Source organism: Triticum urartu, chromosome 3A, assembly GCF_056163025.1.
Source record: "Triticum urartu cultivar PI428250 chromosome 3A, HENAU_Tu73, whole genome shotgun sequence".
NCBI classification, from domain to species: Eukaryota; Viridiplantae; Streptophyta; class Magnoliopsida; order Poales; family Poaceae; genus Triticum; species Triticum urartu.
This window is the reverse complement of record NC_141875.1, coordinates 672,771,988-672,793,240: the sequence shown is the minus strand read 5'-3', so window position 1 is coordinate 672,793,240 and position 21,253 is coordinate 672,771,988. Positions and strand designations below refer to the sequence as shown.

Sequence of the window (21,253 nt, the reverse complement as noted above, 5' to 3'; positions counted from 1 at the left end):
GTCGAGACATAAATATTGATATATTGGACGGCTATATTTGGACACCGGAAGTGTTCCGGGTGATTTCGGAGAAAACCGGAGAGCCGGAGGGTTACCGGAACCCCCCCGGGAGAAGTAATGGGCCATATGGGCCTTAGTGGAGAGAGAGAGGGGCAGCCAGGGTGGGCCGAGCGCCTCCTCCCCCCTGGTCCAAATTGGACTAGGAGAGGGGGGCGGCGCCCCCCTTTCCTTCTCCCTCCCCACTTCTTTCCCCCTCCTAGTGGGAGTCCTACTCCTACTAGGAGGAGGACTCCTCCTTGGCGCGCCATAGGGGCCAGCCGGCCTCCTCCCCTTGATCCTTTATATACGGGGGCAGGGGGCACCCCATAGACACACAAGTTGATCCACGTGATCATATTCTTAGCCGTGTGCGGTGCCCCCTTCCACCATAATCCTCGATAATATTGTAGCGGTGCTTAGGCGAAGCCCTGCGAGGGTAGTACATCAAGATCGTCACCACGCCGTCGTGCTGACGGAACTCTTCCCCGACACTTTGCTGGATCGGAGTCCGGGGATCGTCATCGAGCTGAACGTGTCCTAGAACTCGGAGGTGCCGTAGTTTCGGTGCTTGATCGGTCGGGCCGTGAAGACGTACGACTACATCAACCGCGTTGTGCTAATGCTTCCGTTGTCGGTCTACAAGGGTACGTAGATCACACTCTTCCCTCGTTTCTATGCATCACCATGATCTTGCGTGTGCGTAGGAATTTTTTTGAAATTACTACGTTCCCCAACAAAGTTTGGGGTCTCGAATGCTGGCACTGAGCTGTACATCATGGAGCAATTCTATTATTACATGATGACTGAAGAGCGCTCCATGATTGAGCAAGCTCATGAGATACGATCATTTGCTAGAGAACTTGAGCACTTCGGTTGTATTCTACCGGACAAGTTTGTTGCCGGAGGTATCATCACTAAGCTTCCTCCTTCATGGAGGAACTTTGCTACCTTGCTGAAGCATAAGAGGCGGGAGTTTTCCATCCTGGATCTCATTGGCACTCTTGATGTGGAAGAAAAGGCAAGAGCAAAGGACACACGTGCTCGAGGTATTGAGGGAGGATCTAGTGCCAATGTGGTACAAAAGCAGAACTTCCAGCCCCACAAGTTCAAGAACAAGGGCAAGTTTGATGGTGAAGCAAAGTTTGATGGGAAGAACAAGGTTGTCCAGCACAAGAACTTCAAGAAGAATAATGACAAGAAGAAAGGTGTCTGTCATGTGTGTGGCGATCCTAATCATTGGGCTCCTAGTTGCCCTAATCGCTATGACAAGCGTCATCCTGGGAAAGGCGGCAAGACCGCTAATGTTGTCATTGGAGACATTGATATGAAGGATGCTGGGTATGGTATATTTCCCACTATTCTTTTAGTATGTCATTCTCCTGATTGGTTGATTGACACGGGTGCTAATGTGCATGTATGCGGTGATATTTCCATGTTTTCATCTTATCAGACCGCAGGGACTTCAACCGTGCTGATGGGCAACGGTTCAAGTGCTTCTGTTCGTGGTGTTGGCACGGTCGATCTGAAGTTTACTTCGGGGAAGATCGTGCGGCTGAAGAACATGCATTATATGTCCCCTCCGTCAATAAAAATCTTGTTAGCGGATCCCTTCTATGTAGAGATGTCTACAAGCTTGTCTTTGAGTCGAATAAATTTGTAATATCCGAGTATGGAACCTTTGTTGGTAAAGGCTATGAGTCAGGAGGCTTATTTCGTTTATCCTTATCAGACGTTTGCAATAAAGTTGTTAATCATGTTTGCAACAATAGTGAATCAAATGTGTGGCATTCACGTCTTTGTCATGTTAACTTTGGTTGCATGTCACGACTAGCAAAGTTGAACCTAATCCCTAGTTTCACCACTGTCAAGGGATCTAAGTGTCAAGTGTGTGTGCAAGCTAAGCAACCTCGTAAGTCTCACACGACTGCGGAAACGAGAAATCTTGCACCACTAGAGCTCATACATTCAGATCTTTGTGAAATGAATGGCGTTTTGAAAAAAGGTGGAAAAAAACATTTCATGACGTTAATTGACGACTCCACTAGATACTGATGTGTGTATCTTCTGAAATCTAAGGATGAGGCTTTGAACTTTTTCAAGATCTATAAAGCTGAAGTGGAAAACCAACTTGATCGAAGAATCAAGAGGCTTAGTTCTGACCGTGGTGGAGAGTATTTTTCCAATGAATTTGATGCTTTTTGTGCGGAACATGGTATAATCCATGAGAGGACGCCTTCCTATTCACCTCATTCAAATGGGGTGGCTGAAAGAAAGAACCTTACTCTAACTGATTTGGTTAACGCCATGTTAGACACATCGGGTCTCTCCAAGGCATGGTGGGGGGAGGCGATATTGACGGCATGTCATGTCCTAAACCGAGTTCCCACAAAGAACAAAGAGATAACTCCATTCAAGGAATGGGAGAAGAAAAGGTTAAAACTCTCTTATCTATGTACATGGGGTTGTTTGGCGAAAGTCAATGTTCCAATTCCAAAGAAGCGGAAGCTTGGACCAAAGACTGTGGATTGTGTTTTCCTGGGATATGCTTTTCATAGCATTGGCTATAGATTCTTGGTTGTAAAATCTGAGGTACCTGACATGCATGTCGGTACGATCATGGAGTCGAATGATGCGACTTTCTTTCAAGATACCTTTCCCATGAAGGATATGGCTACCTCATCTAATCAGGAGATGCCTAGCTCATCGAATCAAGAACCAGTTACAATTACCAAACCTGCCATTTCGATAGAACACTTTGAAAGTCCTGTGGAGGAGAACAATGAAGTTCCTACTAGGAGCAAGAGACAGAGGAATGCAAAGTCTTTTGGTAATGATTTTCTTGTGTATCTCATAGATGACACTCCTAGTTCTATTTCAGAGGCCTATGCATCTGAAGATGCTGACTATTGGAAGAAAGCAGTTCGTAGCGAGATGGATTCCATCTTGGCGAATGAAACTTGCGAGATAACTGATCGTCCTTATGGTTGCAAACCTATAGGATGCAAATGGGTATTCAAGAAGAAGCTTAGGCCTGATGGTACTATTGAAAAGTGCAAGGCTCGGCTCGTGGCTAAGGGTTATACCAAAAGGAAGGTGAAGACTTCTTTGATACTTACTCACCTGTGGCTCGACTGACCACTATTTGAGTTCTACTTTCACTAGCTGCCTCACATGGTCTTCTCGTTCATCAAATGGATGTTAAGACTGCTTTCCTAAATGGAGAGTTGGACGAGGAAATTTATATGGAACAACCAGATGGGTTTGTACTAGATGGTCAGGAAGGAAAAGTGTGCAAGTTGCTGAAGTCTTTGTATGGACTCAAGCAAGCACCTAAACAGTGGCATGAGAAGTTTGAAAGAACTTTAATAGCTACGGGCTTTGTTGTAAACGAAGCTGACAAATGTGTGTACTATCGCCATGGTGGGGGCGAGGGAGTTATCCTTTGCTTGTATGTTGATGACATACTGATTTTTGGAACAAATATGAATGTTATTAAGGAGGTCAAGGATTTCCTATCTCACTGTTTTGAGATGAAGGATTTAGGAGTGGCTGATGTCATTCTGAACATCAAGTTGTTGAGAGACGATGATGGTGGGATTACATTGCTTCAATCTCACTATGTGGAAAAGATCTTGAGTCGCTTTGGCCACAGTGACTGCAAGCCCTCTCCAACACCATATGATGCTAGTGTGTTGCTTCGAAAGAATCGAAGAATTGCTAGAGACCAATTGAAGTATTCTCAGATTATTGGCTCGCTTATGTACTTATTAGACAGTGCTACAAGACCTGACATCTCTTTTGCTGTTAGCAAACTGAGTCGGTTTGTTTCAAAACCAGGAGATGTGCATTGGAAAGCTCTAGAGAGAGTTTTGCGTTATGTGAAAGGCACTACAAATTATGGAATTCACTACACTGGGCACCCAAAGGTGCTTGAAGGGTATAGTGACTCAAACTGAATCTCAGATGCTGATGAGATAAAGGCCACAAGCGGATATGTATTCACTCATGGAGGTGGCACTGTTTCTTGGAACTCTTGCAAGCAGACCATATTAACGAGGTCAACAATGGAAGCAGAACTCACAGCACTGGATACAGCTATGGTCGAAGCAGATTGGCTTCGTCGGCTCTTTAATGACTTGCTGGTTGTTGAGAAACATGTACCGGGTATCCTTATGAACTACGACAATCAAACTGTGATCACGAAAGTGAGCAGCTCAAAGGATAACATGAAGTCATCAAGACACGTTCAGAGAAGGTTAAAGTCTGTCAGAAAAATGAAAAACTCCGGAGTTATTGCATTGGATTATATCCAAACGTCTAAAAATCTGGCAGATCCTTTTACTAAGGGTATATCACGTAATGTGATAGATAATGCATCGAGGGAGATGGGTATGAGACCCACAATATGAGTTGTTCACAGTGGTAACCTATTCTTTGTGATTGGAGATCCCGTGAATTAGATGTGAAAGACAAGCTGTTGGTCAACTGAGAGGAGAGTATCCTTACGATTCACAATACCACCCTATGAAGATGCAATACTCTCCTAATCTGCATGGCAGGTTGATGTATATCTTAATATGTTCTAGGTGGCTCATTTAAGCAGAGATGTTATCCTGCAGAACATCTTTTGAAGAACACACATATATGAGTCTGATTGTCAAACGCCGCAATCTATGAGAGTAGGGTTCTCTCTAGTAAACTCATGAAAGGTTACGGAGTATGACGCATAAGCTCCACCCGCGGGGAAGACCCTCGGTAGCCACATATCGGTCAAGGCTTTATGTGAAGCCCTTTGGTTGCTGGTTGTTCGCTTCATCTCCATATCTTCATTTCACCTCCCGTCGCTGCCCTCTCACCTCCTTCTCTTGCGCCTATAAAAGGGAGGTCACTCCTCCCAGAGAGACGCACCAGAACTTCTCCTTCCTCTAGCCACCGGTTCCAATCTCTGAGCTGTTGTTGTCTTCCTCATCCCGGCTTGCGGCATGCACCGCGAGTCGGGACAGTAGGCCTCCGAAACCGCACCTTTTGAGTCCTGTACGGGAGAAGGGTGATAAGGTTTTTGGGGAGCGCTCAGCGCGACTACTGGCCGCTTCATCACGGACGATCCGGTCGCTGACGACTACTTCCCCGACGACGACTTCTTCCCCGACGTCCACGACCTCCTCGACGACATGGCAGGCGAGGACATCGACTCCAAGTCCAGCGCTTCTGCTGCTGCTGTCCCGTATGTGTTCTTCTCCTTTCTATTAGAGGTCCTGCTACAGTTCCTTGTTCTAGTATTTGCCCTAGATATGTTAGACTCTGTTTCATATATGCAACTTGCTATACTGTCTGCTCTAGATATGTTTAGTTACAGTTCATATATGAAGATGTTGTTTACCTTCTCTTTGTCAAATCGCATGGCTTGTTTTATCACTACTATACTGGTCATGCTTTATCTAGTATTTCTGTTAATAAAATCATTCGGTAAATTGCTCATATTTCCAACAACAATTACGGCGCACCAAGGCAAGAAGAGCAACTTGCAACCTTAACAACAAACTTGACCTCGAAAAACGCATCCAAAACACAGTAAAGTAGCATCAAGCTATACATAAGCAAGCTTCAACCATACACAACATCGGAACCACACAAATGTACAAAAAGAGTTAATAGATATGAAGTGGCCACAGACTTATTTTTTAAATCGGAACCATCGACACTTTCTAAAAAGAGTTAGTAGCACCCATGCTACACAAACTTGCATGATGGCAAGAGACCGCAAAGTCAGTTTGCGCGATACCGGTACCTACTGGCAAGGATCATCGTTCGCAACCCGCTTTAAGATTCGAGCCAACGACATCTATTATTCATTCCTTTCTACTATAGAAATCGAATACTAGAGCTAATACAACTATGTGCTCCACCATTTGTCCTTGATATGGCAGGAATGACAACTCTCTCTCTCTCTCTCACACACACACACACACACATCCACTCTTTTATTTCAACTTGACTAAATTAAACCGTCAATATCATTTGAAATATAAGTTTATTTTTTATGTAGTTTATATATTTAAATTCCTAGCACCAAGACCTTTAGAACTATACCAATATTGGATACATTTGAAGCACGTTTAATTTTCAACGTTTCACATTTCCTATGTTGAACAAACCTATCCTTACTAAAAAAAATTGTGAAACAAACCTATTTCATTAGAAATATGTGAAATAAACCCATTTCATTAGAGATCTATTCAACCCAATTATAATTCGGATACCCGAAGCAAACCTTTTTCGCACACACTAAAAATGTGCAATTAAATTAGATGCGATTTTATAAAACTGATTTTTTTTACAAATGTGTAACAATTTATTTCAAAAGAGTGAAGTATGTTATTTAAAAAATGGGTAATTGAAATAGATGTGATTTTTGTGAAACAAGCTAGTGGAAGTGAAATGCAGGTTCTGAATTGTGAAAGAGTAACTATAGAAAGTGAAAATTAAATGTATCATTATGAAACTGATTATTTGGAAATGTGTAACAATTTATTTCAAAAAAGTGAAATATCTTATTTAAAAAATGTGCAATAAAAAGATTTTTTTGTGAAACAAGCCAATGGAAAGTGAATTGTGAAATAGTAATTACAAAAGTGAAATGGTAATGTATCATTGTGAAATTGATTATGCAAAATGTGAAATATACGTTAAAATTTAAACATGGTTAAAAAATATCCAAGATTGATCTCGTTATAAAGGTTTTGACACAAGGAGTTCAAATATGGAGAAAGTTTATAAACTAATATATGCTTTAAAAGGTATGGATGTTTTAAATTAGACAAAGTAAAAGAAATGGTTGGATTTATTGTGTGGGAGAGAGAGAGAGAGAGAGAGAGAGTGTGTGTGTTTTCCCACATTGCTGACATGAATGCATGTAAAGTATAGTTGTGGGGGGCAGTTGCTGAAATACCTATATTCTATAGAAAATATTATAAAACATGGGAAGAGAATATACGTTATTAGATGGCCCTAGTTGATTGGCTAGGGTGCTTACCGCGCAATTTTCCGCTTCCAGCAACAGATCCGTACATAAACTTGCCAAAATCGTGAAGGACAGTCACTTGACTTGTTGTAATGGTGCATTTGCCATTAAATTTGCCAATGCACAGTTTATTGTTGCCAACTCTGCATAAGGGATACTCAAGCGTGACAGTATGCCCACTCTCTAGTGTGGGTCCTACTTTTCCATCAAGGGGAGAGAAAAATCCACTGGAGCAACATTGTTTTTTTTGCTGCAATATACGTTGTGTTCTGGTTGCTAGAAAGATCAAGGAAGAGAAGAGAAAAGAGACATGATGAGAGTGTAGCATGTCTAAGGGGCTAGAGCATGCATGAGAGGATAGCTTGGTCATGCCTTAGGACATCTCCAATGATAAAATCTGAACCAGCGCCCTATTTTTTAGTGGACATGTCCAGACATATCCGCGGACAGCCGGTTGAAGCCGAGTCAACTAATACTAGTACCCAAAATTATCATGCTTGTCAGCCCCTCTCCCTTTTGTTTTTTTGTTAAGTCGAATTTCATCCATTTGCAACAATAAAAGGAAATTCACGATACATATAGCACTTCCAAACAATTGGAAGATAAACTGTGCATGTCAAATAATTCAAACAAAGTTCATAATTCGGACCCAACAATTCAAACAAAAGCAATCAAATGAATCATTGCACATCGTCATTTTCAAAGTGTGCAATGATGCCACTACAAACATGTGGACCCACACCACCGCATCGGCATCCAAGTCCTCGGCCTTGATGTACATGACCTTGGACTCCTCGCACATCGTCTGAAGTGCAAGCATGTGTCCTCAATATCAACCTTCTTTGTTTACATCTCTATGAACTCTTTAAACCTCTCATATTCTTCACTTCATTGAGTTAATTTCGTTTGGCACTTACTGCCTCCTTTCATTATATCCTCCCACTTATCTACCATTTGGTTAGCCACCCCATTGCGCCTTGGCCTCTCGTGGCCCCATTTTCCCCTGGCCATTGGCACATGGGTTGCCGGTGAAAGCCCTCTGACCCCATGCCCCCTCCCATACGTTTATTTCACCAACTTCTTCCATTGAGAGAGGTTGCGTCACTTTTGGCATAGGAAATCTTGATTGAATTGGCTGCATGGTGAATGTCTTGCCATCGGTGTACTTGTACAACGTCAGCGCCAAATTGGGTTAGCAAAATGAATCACACGATGAACACATTGCAAGATATAGCAAATAAACCATATGATGAATTTTTAGGAAGCTTCCACTTGGTGCACAATTCTTCATTTGGGCATATGCACCACAATATTTGTTCACTTATTCTTTGATGGCATAGCACCGATGATTGAGGGAGTTCTCACTCCGATCATTGATTCTTGCCAAATCATATGGTGTGTAGTTTTTCATTTCATGAGAGAACTCATGCACCTTCCTCCAAGAAGCCCCCCTTGCCCGCCACTGGAAAAAGGATCAACCCATGTGCCCAATCAAGCCAAGAACAACAATCCGTCCTCATTGATGGTGTGTGTGTCTCCTCTTTTAAATTTCTTTGCTTCTGCCTTGGGCGCTGACAAGTTCTAATTTTCCACCCCTCTGAACGAGTGACCATCGTTGATGATAGTCATCAGCATCTCTTCGGATACCATCAAGCTTTGGGCATAGGGGCTATCTGAACAGGTTGCAGGCATCCACGGAGGAGCATCTTTCAATGGTGTCCACTATGGGACCAGCTGCGACAACTCGATGAAGTTGTTGTTAGGTTTGAGCACTAGTACGTAAACGAGCATTAGTGCCCCCAAGAAGAGGTTGTGACCCAAGAGATCAAACCTGCATGTAATACCCCCTACCGAAGGGGGTTATTCTTGTTACGGGGAGCCAAAGGAGGTTAGGATTTTGAAACCATCAGCAAGAAAGATTGGAGGCGGTTGGTACTATAAAATCACCTCTAATTTCTCACCAGCATAGGCGGTTTCCCTCTTCAAACTGCATGTGGGTTGTGAGTACCTCATAGCATAGACTTTCCCATCGCTATGTGTATGGATTCTCAGGCACCACATTAGCCTTTTTTGTCCATTTACCTTCCCTTTCGGGTTCCATGACCAAACCCTAGGACTGACGTTGTATTGTTCACCTCGCCCAACATTCCTGGTCTTCTACGCTTCTATGTTGGTGACTTGAGGAGAATGGGGCATGGTCTAAGCTAGGTGCATCTAGACGTTTGACGGACGCCTCAACAAAGCCTCACTTTTGATTGTTGGTCACCACCTAGTCCAACTAGACTTTTATATTTGCACTCTTGGCATGACTGTTATCATAAGTATAAGTAGCTTTGAAAAACAAAGATCACACAAACTCAAGAATGTCATGAAAAGCAACCATCTGACCAGTTGATCGTGGGACTAGGAGAAGTGCTTGAAGCCCTAGATAGCTTCACTGTAAGCTTTGGTCACAACCCATGACATGTTTGCAAGGTGCTGTAGATCACTCAGTAGGGATCAGATGAGATGACGGTCGTCTGTGCAAGGCTTGTCATACAAACACATGAGCCTCCAAGGGGGATCATCAGCAGACACACACACACACACACACACACATATACGTCAATATATCTATCGGTCATAGATTTTACATTGAGACTCAAGAATTCATTCCAAAAGAGTGTTGAAACTCCACTTCGACAAACACTACATATTGCTTCAAATCCACTCTAACCTAAAGGAGATCGATATATTTTTCATCATATCTTTAGATTGCCTAGTCTCACAAATAAATACAATGTTGGGGGAGTTCGCTTGCGCTAAGATATAAAGATCATGGGTCATCCTAGGGCTCTTCCTCCCCCTCTAAATATCAGTTGCTCCTATGAGGCACCACCTATGGCCCCATCGTGTTACTTGGGGCCACTAGGTCGATTTCCCGTTGGAGTGATCTTGACCTCGCCTTCTGATGCGATCTTTCCACCACCCACCATCCCTTTTTCCTGCTCTCCCCTTGCCGATGCATTTTTCTCTCTGTTTTTATGGAGCACCTGCATAGACTGGCTCCACCATGTTAGTAGCATTAGAGTGCACAATCAGAGTAGCACCCTGATCACCCCCCCAGGAGCAGGACATATGTTGGTCGTATGCGCCACGCTTGCTAAGAGTTGAGTTCCGCCCGACATGTCTGCATCCTCCTCTCATGCATTAGCCAAAATATTGTGCATTGGTGGGATCATGTAGGAGCTCCTCGGACCCTCCATGTCAATACCATCCCTTGCCCCTACGCAACCCCGTCCCTAGACACGGTCATACTCTGCATCTTATCGGCAAGATACTCGGCTACGGCCGTGTTACCATGCTGTCGGGAAGCAGCCTCCCTCTTGTTATTTTTTGAAGCTACGTTGCCATCCGGCTGCCTAGACGCCTTGCCCCCTTCTACGAATGTGCTGGTACTACCAGGAGTTCCATAGGCTAGGCCCTAAGAAAAATCCCCATACTGTACGCCTCCTTGAGTTCCACCTGGAGCACGGTCCCTAGATTCTTGCATAGGGCACACACCACATTGTTTGTGCTCCAATTCATGGGCACTTCTAAGATTTGCAGCCAAATTCTAAGCAAGCCCACCTGTAGTCAGAGACCGTATTCATCCCATCATACACTTCAATGATCAATGGGTCATGCCTGGATTGCCACGACCCTCCTCGCAAGGTCCTCGTCATATCTGCCTCACAATAGAAGTGAACAAAAGTACTTGCTTCCTCCAGGAAAGTATATTTCATATCCTCATGGAGCTTCCAAGCATCCTCCCAATCATCAAACAATGTATGAGGGGTTGGGAATTATAGGGAGTAAACCAGCATGGTAATCGTCCACGAGTGCTCCTACTATGGGATAACTCGGGCTTCCTCCATATCATCCTCAGCGAGCACCTCCTCCTCCTGATCCTCTCCTTCCATGGAATTTTCCGGTTCATTAACCTCTGGCGTGTTGTCTCCCGGACCCCACAGTGGCCAGCGGTCTGCACCACATCTTCTCTCTGGGCTGCAAGGATGACCGCGAGGGCATCAGGGTTCATCGTCGTAAGGGCCTAGTTATTACGACGCCTAGTTATCCCCATCAGAAGGCTTCGGGCGGGTAGCATCCACAAGGGGAGCCCGTTTTTCGCCCCACTCACACACGTGTTCTTCTTACTTGCATCCAGCGTGCTAACAAATGGCAGTGCAGGGTTCATGATCACTACGGGTCTTGACTCAAACAGGGGGAATCTCGGGGTTTAAGGTGTTCTTACTCGACAACCATAGCCCCCTTAAGTATGCTCGCTGAAGCCGAGGCCTCCCGTTCCTTGGGAGGAGGGGTTAATGTTCATGCTCCTTCCGAACTTCTTCCACCGTGTAGATGCAAGATTTCCCATGGTGTCATTCCTGGTCTGATCAACTCCGAGTCCACCATAGGCATGTAGCCCCAGCGGAGAAGAGGCCGACGAGGACACAATCCGCCCAGAGGGCGCAAATGGAAACATCACCGACGGGCGTGAGGCCGAGGCCGGGAAGCAGCTGCGGTGTCACCCGGGGTGGCGTAACCATCAAATTTTGTTGTGCGGACCACTTCACTACTATCATAAAAGAAAACACAGAGGACACACAAAAATCATGGAAAAGATATCAACATCATCATGATAATATCAAGTATCAAGCCACCACCGCCGATGGTTAGCACGATGCAACATCAAATATTCAAATATCAGTATATTTTTTACCCGCAAAAAAAGTATTTTTATTATTTGCGAAAGAAATATCAGTATCGACCTGAACACCTGGACTGCAAGAAAGATTCTCCAAAAACGTTGGCGGTGCGGCCATTCAATTCTTGGTCTGTACGACTGTCCGTAATGCCGCCGTCGGTCAGAAGCCTATGGATGCATGCAGATGCAGTAACTGCCTGGTGAGAGTCCAACGCCACGTTCTCCACCTCCGCGTCCGCGCGCGAGCAACGCTGAGTTGACCTAACCGCCAATGGGCAATCGGTTGAGTTCGCCAGGCATGCACGCTCCCTCCTCGATCGACCCTATCAGTTTTACCACTTCTTGATCGATCGGCACTACTCGATCAACGTAGTACCCCTATAAATTTCCAGTCATCCTATCAGTACACACACACACCGGTAGGACACAGTACACACACACACCACTTCCTCTTCTTCGGAGATCATCAGTTGATATACGATCGATATGGCGGCGGCGGCGGCGTCTCTGGTGATCCGTCTCTCGGCGCTCGCCGTCGTGCTCGTCGTCCTCTGCCCGACAGCGTCCGCGGTGCCGCTGGGGAAGCGGTACAGGGTCGGCGGCCCTGAAGGGTGGCGCGTGCCCCCGCCGCAGGACAAGGAGATGTTCTACGTCAAGTGGGCGGCCCCCATAACCTTCTTCGTCGAGGACTCTATCGGTAAGTAGCAGTTGATTAGGTGCACGCGAGCGTTTGATCCATTGATTTGCCAGATGGAGACCAAATCAACTTAATCCTTCTGTTGTGAATGCAAATGGACACGCAGAGTTCGTGTACAAGAACGACTCGGTGATCAAGGTGAGCAAGGCCGGATACTATCACTGCAACGAGACGGCGGGCATCGGCACCGGCGCCGTGCCGAGGGACGGCAGCACGCTCTTCCTCCTCGACGCGCCAGGCTTCGCCTACTTCGCCAGCGCCGACCTCGGACACTGCAACGCCGGCGAGAGGCTGGTAATTAATGTCCGCGCTGCCTCCCCGCCGGCGCCGGCATCAGCATCATCGCCGGCACAGGCCCCCACGGCACCGTCGTCTTCACGACCGCCGTCGTCATCGCCGTTCTCTCCGGCGCCAGGTCCGGCCCCGTCGATGGAGTATTCATCCGCCGCGGGCGGGCCATTCGTGGCGTCCCTCGCTCGCGCCATGGCACAAACTGTGACATTGGTCCTGGCCTGCTTTATCTGAGCAAGCCTAAGTAGGTTACGTAATTTGTTAGTCAGTTAATTAGTGTGTGATGTGCGTGTCATAATCAGGGACCGTTCGATTTAGTATCACAGTTCGTTTTGATGTATCGTGCGCCGTCTTCTCATGTGTCAGTTACAACAACTATATTTTTATATGCTTGTGTCTCCTTCGATTAAGAAACTATAAATGCTGGGTGAAAATGTTAGTACAACGTATTATCTCTTTGACCCACAGTGCTTTTGTGCCTAGAAGACTCATTACTGTTAATGTGTTAATGGCCTAGGAGTGTTTACACACGATCATGAAAAAGAGGCAAGGGAACAGTGGCTTGTGTGTCGTGAAGTTAGATATGCACAAAGCATATGATGGTGTGGAATGAAATTTTCTCGGTGATATAATGATTAAGTTGGGCTTTGACAGCACGTGGGTGCAAATGATCATGGCTTGTGTTATTTCTGTTAATTACAAAGTTTGGTTTCATTAAGATGAAACGGAGTTTTTTTACCCCTGCAATGGGGCTCATACAGGGGGATCCTCTGTCCCTTACTTATTTTTAATTTGTGTTGAAAGTTTTTTCGATCAAAAGGGGAGCTCCCCCAGCTCCATTTCATAGAAATGAAACCAAAACACACACAAAAATCTGGACTGCACACCAGGCTCTGAGTGTCACAAAGGACACAAAAAAAAGGGCAGCCACCATCACACAATCTTCGTGGTTTGCCAAAATTACAGGTCCAAAACAGAGAAACAAAGCCAAAAAGCTCAAGGCTCAAACATCATCAGGTCATGGGCGCAAAGATCACATGGATCTCATCTGCTATCTTTGGGTTGATCTTCAACTCCTCCAATATGGCTCGGCCCCCATGCGCAACACCTTGAATCGTTTTTGCCCAAGATAGATGACACTGTGTTTCCTGACATATCAGTCTGGTTCCAGCTCCTGAGATGACCTTAGCTTCACCAGTAAGTGGTCTCTGAATTGTGCCATCTGGACGCCTAGCAGTTCCTTCTGAGGCTTTGCCCATTCCCCCATGTACTGGATTATTTTCTGCTACACCTGCTTGACAGAAATCCATTTAGCTGTATTAAACACAAGATAGTTCCTAGTATTCCATTGTCTCCACAGGACAACAGAGGCAACTATGTTTAGATGTAGGAATCTCTTGTTACACAACCAGCTCAAGGAAAGACTCGAAATTCTTATAAAAAATTATCTCAACTTCTCTCTAGATAAGTCTAGCTACCACACAATCAAAAATCAGGTGGTGTATAGATTCAATCTCAGTACAATGTATACATTCTAATTGTTTGGGAATGCCTCTCTTCCTCAAGTTATCACAAGTCATTATCTTAGTTTGAGAGAACGGACATAAAAACCATGTATTGCAGGAGGAATTTTTATTTCCCATACTGCCTGGAGGTTAATAGGCTGCACACCCCTAAATTAACAATACCATATAGGGATTTTGTAGAGTAGATACCATTAGATTCACATTGCCAGATCAGGTTATCTCCCTGTTCAGAAAAAAAAATCTGGCAATGCCCTCTAATTCAAACCATTGCAACGTAAGCTCTTCATCAAAGTTCCTCCTAAAAGAAACTTTGAGGTTTAGCCCATCCCAAGTTTCTGCAATGGTTTCATTCTTCTCATACTATGCAATATAAATCCCAAATCTGGGTATCTAAAGGAGAATTACTGATACGTCTCCGTCGTATCTACTTTTCCAAACACTTTTGCTCTTATTTTGAACTCTAATTTACATGATTTGAATGAAACTAACCCGGACTGACGCTGTTTTCACTAGAATTGCCATGGTGTTGTTTTTGTGCAGAAATCAAAGTTCTTGAATTGACCTGGAAATTTATGGAGATTTTTTGTGGAATATATAAAAAATATTAGCGGAAGAAAATACCAGAGGGGGCCACCCAGGAGCCACAAGCTTAGGGGGCGCCCCCCCAGGGCGCGTCGTACGAGCTTGTGGGCCCTTCGACCTCCGGCAACCCTAACTCCAACTCCATAAGTACCTATTCATCAAGAAAAAAAATCAGAGAGAAGGACTCATCGCGTTTTATGATACGGAGCCGTTGCCACCTCCCGATCTTCATCGGGAGGGCTGATCTGGAGTCCGTTCGGGGATCCGGAGAGTGGAATCCGTCGCCATCGACATCATCAACCTTCCTCCACCACCAATTTCATGATGCTCACCGCTAGGAGTGAGTAATTCCTTCATAGGCTCGCTGGATGGTGATGGGTTGGATGAGATTTATCATGTAATCGAGTTAGTTTTGTTAGGGCTTGATGCCTAGTATCCACTATGTTCTGAGATTGATGTTGTTATGGCTTTGCTATGCTTAATGCTTGTCACTAGGGCCCGAGTGCCATGAATTCAGATCTAAACCCTTTATGTTTTCATGAATATATTTGTGTTATTGATCCGATCATGCAAGTTATACGCGCCTATTACGTGTTATGATCCACATACCCCAAGGTGACAATAATTGAGATTATTTCCGGTGATTACCGTAGTTTGAGGAGTTCATGTGTTCACTAAGTGTTAATGCTTTGTTCTGGTTCTCTATTAAAAGGAGGCCTTAATATCCCTTAGTTCCATTAGGATCCCGCTGCCACAAGAGGGTAAGATAAAAGACGTCATGCAAGTTCTTTTCCATAACACGTGTGACTATACGGAATACATGCCTACATTACATTGATGAATTGGAGCTAGTACCGCGTCGCTGTAGGTTATAACTGCTACATGATGAATATCATCCGGCACAATTATCATCACTGATCCAATTCATAAGAGCTTTTCACATATTGATCTTTGCTAAGTTACTTTTGCTGCTGCTGCTGCTGTTACAATCACTACAAAACTATTACAATTATTATTGCCACTGTTACTGTTACTATCATACTGCTTTGCTACTAAATACTTTGTTGCAGATATTAAGTCTTTTAGGTGTGGTTGAATTGACAACTCAAGTGCTAATACTTGTGAATATTCTTTGGCTCCCCTTGTGTCGACAATAAATTTGGGTTGAATACTCTACCCTCAAAAACTGTTGCGATCCCCTATACTTGCGGGTTAATTACCAAACTGAATGTCTTCCCAGAATAAAATAGACTTACCATCCCCTACTAACCACTTATATCCAAACTTTGCAGCCTTCATGGCCCACATCACACCTTTCCAGAACTAAGATGGATGTGGATCATGACAACAAAACACATTTGGTTTTCTAGTATTATACTTAGCATCTATAACTTTTCTCCATAGGGACCCCTCACTAAAAATGTATCTTTTGACCCAAGATCCTATCAGACACAAATTTAAATTATGTAGGTTAGGAATCCCCACACCACCATACTCCTTCATACACACAGATTGCCAATTAGATAAATGAATTTTATGGCCTCCTTCACTATCACTCCAAAGACAGATAGCTAGTTGGGAATTAATTAAGGAGACAGCCCACTTGCGGAACTTAAAAAAAGACTAAATGTAGATGGGAATGCTAGCTAAGCAAGTCTTAACTAGAGTGCAACCCTTCCTAAAAGTGAAAGCAATTTACCTCTCCACCCAGCCATTCTGGCCAGGAGGGCATCAATCAGAGGTTGTAGGTCCTCTCTCCTAAGTTTATCAAAGTGTAAAGGAATCCCCAAGTACTTAACTGGAAATTTTCCTTTCACACATTTTAATATATCTAAAAAGGATTGAATCTCAGAGTCTTCCAAATTAATGGGAACCAACTCACTTTTGTGTTAGTTAATAGACATACCTGATACTAACTCAAAACAGGTCAAAACCCATTTGAGATTAATTGTAGCTCTAGGATCATTATCTACAAACATCAGAGTATCATCTACTCCATCCTGTCGTTTTTACTCTACGTATTAGATTTTTGTCAAGTTTGACCAAATTTATATTTAAAAATATCAATATATATATATAATGAAACTACATTTCATAGTGAATCTAACAGTATTGATTTGGCATTGGGAATATTGTTACTCTTTTTTATATCTTTGGTTAAAGTAGAGACACTTTGACTTTGAAAAAAAAATCTTATATGCATACTAAAAAGGACCGAAGGGAGTACATATTGTAGAGATGTTATCCCCCAAGGAGAGAAATTAGGACATAGTCCTCTAATTAATCCAGCCTAAGAACCTTTAACAATCATCTTAGCAAAAACATCAACAACTAGATTAAAGAGAAAAGGGGGGAAAAGGACCCCCTATCTCAGACAACCACTGGTAATGAAAAAAATCACTTTCCTCTCCATTGATCTTAACCCCCAATGAATCGATGTTGAGTGACACTCTTAATCTATTTAATCCATTTCATACCAAAGACTCTCAGCTCAAGCACATCATAAAAATAATCTAGGTTGACCCTATCATAGGCCTTTTCATAATCAATTCTCAAAATCACCCCTTTCTTCCCTAAAGAATGAGTAGTGTGAGTCACCTCATGGGCAGTAACCACACTCTCTAATATGCATCTACCTCTTATAAGGGAAGTTTGGTTTTTAGAGATCAATCTACCAATCAAAAAACAAGCATGTTAGTCAGGAATTTAGTAAAAATCTTAAAATAGAAATTAAGAAGGCCAATAGGTCTAAATCTCCTTGTTTCTTTAGCATCATTCTCTTTAGGACTTAAAGTAATCCTGGCCAAATTTAGCCTAAAATGTCCAGATCATGATCATACCATGATTCAAACATAGCCATCAGATCACTTTTAAAAGTGTCCCAAAAAGTTTGGAACAACATAAAATGTAACCCATCAGGATGAGGAGCTACATCTGAATAGGTGTCAAGCACAACTTTCCTGACCTTTTCTTCAATAAATCTAGCTTCTAATTTACTATTACCTTTTGTAGAGATTTTCTCATGGCCATTGAAAAAATCATGCCTCAAAGTATACGAGGCCTCTGATTAGCTTTGTGTTGAAGGTTTATCCAATCTACTAGCGCATGAAGGGTTGGTCGGTGGTATCCAAGATATTATGGTGTTCCGTAGGGAATCATCAGTTTCCCGTGTTATTTTCTAATGACTCCTTGATCTTGATAAGGGCGGATACGTTGAGTGCCACATCACTCATAAATGCTCTAGATATGTACTGCGCTAGCTTAGGACAGCTGGTAAGTGGTGCAAAATTCCATGTGTTTTCAGTCCCGACACGCGAGCGGATATTTGTATACAACTTAATATTGTTTCAGAGGCTATCTCGGATAAATATTTTGGCCTACCATCAAAGGTTGGAATTGACCGTAGTGACTGCATCCAACACCTGGTTGATGGAGTTTGTGCGCTCATCAATGGGTGGATCTAAAAAATGTTGTTGATCACCAGGAAAGAAATGCTCCTGAATGCGGTGGCACAGGCTATCGTTGTTTATTCCATGTCGGTTTTCAATATCTCAAAGAATATTTGTAATGCTATTTGTGATGCCATTGCTAGATAATGGTGGGGTGACATGCATGATAAAAGGAAGATTAACTAGAAAGGGTGGTGGAAGATGTGCATTCCTAAGAATGATGGAGGTATGGGATTTCGTGATCTACATTGTTTTCAATAAAGCCATGCTGGCAAAAAAAATGCTAGAGACTTATCAAACGCAAATTGATTATGTGCTTAGATTTTGCGTGCCAAATATTGCCCGGATGGGGACTTGATGAATGCTACTTTGAAGAAAAGTTTGTCGTACACATGGCAGAGTATCATGGAAGGTATGCAAACTTTGAAACAAGGGGCGACTTGAGGACCAGGGGTTTGTGCTTCAATTGATATTTTGGCGGATCAGTGGATCCCAAGAAGACCGTGAGGTAATGACCCCTAGGGGGCAATGTTTTCTGCAGAAAGTTCAAGACCTCGTTGATCTAATATCACGGAATTGGGACGAGCAGTTGGTGTGAATATATTTTTTTGCCGTTTGATGTGGAAAGGATCTTACAATTTCTGTTATCGTCTCATGGACAAACTGACTTCATCTCATGGCATTTTTTGAAGTCAGGTTACTTTATTGTTCATTCTGCATTCCATAGCACAAGGAAGACTGAACATAGAACGAAAGCTTGTTTGAACTTAGGCGAGGGGAGGGTTGATACTCACCCAATTTGGAAAGAATTTTGGGGCAGAACATTACCACATAAAGATCACGTTTTTAATTGGAAGGGTTTTACATGCGATAGTTCCGTGCTACTGTACGCTAACTGGCCATCATATGAAGCCCCTGTAATCTGTCCAGTGTGCAAAACTATTCTTGAGGACCTCCGCCATATGTTATTTACCTGTGAAATGGCAAGGGAGGTGTGGGAGTAACTAGGGTTCGGGCCCACGATCGATGAGGCTGCAGCTCATGAGCGTGCTGGTTTGATCATACTAGAGAAGTTGTTATGTTCAAACCTTGCAGGCGAGGCACAGATTCCGATCACAAATAGAGTTGAGTTGTTTATGGTAGCTACATGGTATCTATGATGGAATCGTCGGAAAACCAGCCATGATAAGAAGTATGGATATCCGATACAAACAACCATGAGCATATGAGGAGTCGTTGCAAATGCTTTTTCTACCAAAAATCAAGGTGCCTATGAGGAAGTTAAGATGGGAAAGGCCACCTGCAGGTGTTCTAAAGCTGAATATGGATGCAAGGTATCATGTTGATGATGGTGTGGGAGCAACAACTGCATTACGAGATAGTTTAGGAGCCTTCATTGCAGGACGTTGTTCATATAAACAACATGCAAAGGATGCATCTTCTATGGAGGCATATGTACTACTCGATGGTTTGCGTCTCGCTGACGAGCTAGGCATTCTGTCAGTGGTGGTGGAGTCCGATTCTATGGAGATAGTCCAAGCTATTCTTGACCCGTCAGATTACAGAGCATCTGCATCAGTTGTCATGGACGATGTTGAAAGATGGTGAGTTCTTTCGGTAGGGCAACAATTGTGCAGTGTGCTCGGGAAAGGAATGCGGCTGACCATTGTCTTGATGGAGCTAGTTAGAGGGAAATTCTTTGGGTTGTGCATAATAAACCCCCGACTTCTTAATTCCCTCTCTTGGTGGAGAAGGGAAGGTTTCCCTCCTAGTAGGATTCGTCCTAGGGCATGCCATGTCCTTGTGGTGCCCCTTGTGGGCCCCCGTGGTCCCATTAGGGGTCGTCATCCCATGATGGTCTCTCACAACTTTCTCCCACAAATAAAATCCCGATTTTCTGGATGTCTCCGGATCCCATTCCGCTGACCCCAATAACTTTCCATATATAGATCTGGACTTTCCGAAATCATGTTATACCTTCCCGGAATACCAAGAACTATTTTGAAACCATCCGAAACACTTTTGGAACTAACCGGACCTGTTTCGATGCTCTTTTAACTCATTTCTGATTTCTCCGGTAATCAGGACTAAGCCGTTAAGTGTGTGACCCTACAGTTTCGGAAATAAGCAAACTTGACCCGGAACCCCTTCCGGTCAATAGTTAACAGCGGGATCTGGACACTCTTATTAACTCCCACATATTCACGAAGTTCTCGAGCGAACCTTTGTTTACGAATACCATTCCCTTTGCTTTGCGTTATGTTTATGAAACCTGAGGTGAGATAATTATGTATCCTTGTGATTCAACTCCTTGATCACTATACCCGTTATCCTCGTTACCGGTATCGTTCTCTTTACTCATGTCTTTGTTTCGGTATCCCGTGATCTCCATCACAAGTGTTTGGCCAGACGATAATGATACCGTAACACCGAGTGGGCCCAGAGAGTATCTCTATCATGAGAGGAGCAAATCCCAGTCTTGAACTATTGCTATCGAGACATACATTTCCGGAATACCCATAAGTCACCTATATTCACAACCATTTACGGAGTGACATGTGGTGAACCCCAAATTATCCATCCGGCATGTTGAGATGCAATATTCACATGGTCTAAGGGACAATGCATGCAAACGCGAACAAGTAATATGACGTACTGATAACATAACAACGATAACATTTCGCAATAATTCATAAGTTGGAAATAATGTATTCTCATTATTGACAACATCCTTGTTACTCCTAACAATGCTCATGATCAGGAAAACAAGATGATTAATCAATACATGAGATAGTCTTAGCAGCTAGACTAGGGAATACTTGGTGTTTATATTTCCACACATGTATTTGGGTTATCCTTTGAATCTCATATTCACGAACCAATACTCTTCTAGCATAGAAACATTAATAATGAACATGAAAA

The 21,253-nt window shown here is 43.5% G+C and overlaps 1 protein-coding gene across 1 annotated transcript; it reads left to right on the top strand.

Annotated features, from left to right (window-relative positions):
- Nucleotides 1-12,206: 12,206 nt before the first annotated feature.
- On the top strand, nucleotides 12,207-13,192 carry LOC125547157 (early nodulin-like protein 17). Its single transcript, XM_087517098.1, has 2 exons — nucleotides 12,207-12,483; nucleotides 12,590-13,192. Exons 1-2 carry the CDS (start codon nucleotides 12,273-12,275, stop codon nucleotides 13,006-13,008), a joined length of 630 nt encoding a protein of 209 aa, XP_087373224.1. The 5' UTR covers nucleotides 12,207-12,272; the 3' UTR covers nucleotides 13,009-13,192.
- Nucleotides 13,193-21,253: the final 8,061 nt, after the last annotated feature.

Coding starts and splice junctions, on each gene's coding strand:
- LOC125547157 (XM_087517098.1), top strand. CDS start 12,273: ATGGCGGCGGCGGCGGCGTCTCTGGTGATCCGTCTCTCGGCGCTCGCC. Junction 12,484..12,589: donor CTTCGTCGAGGACTCTATCG/GTAAGTAGCAGT, acceptor ATGGACACGCAG/AGTTCGTGTACAAGAACGAC.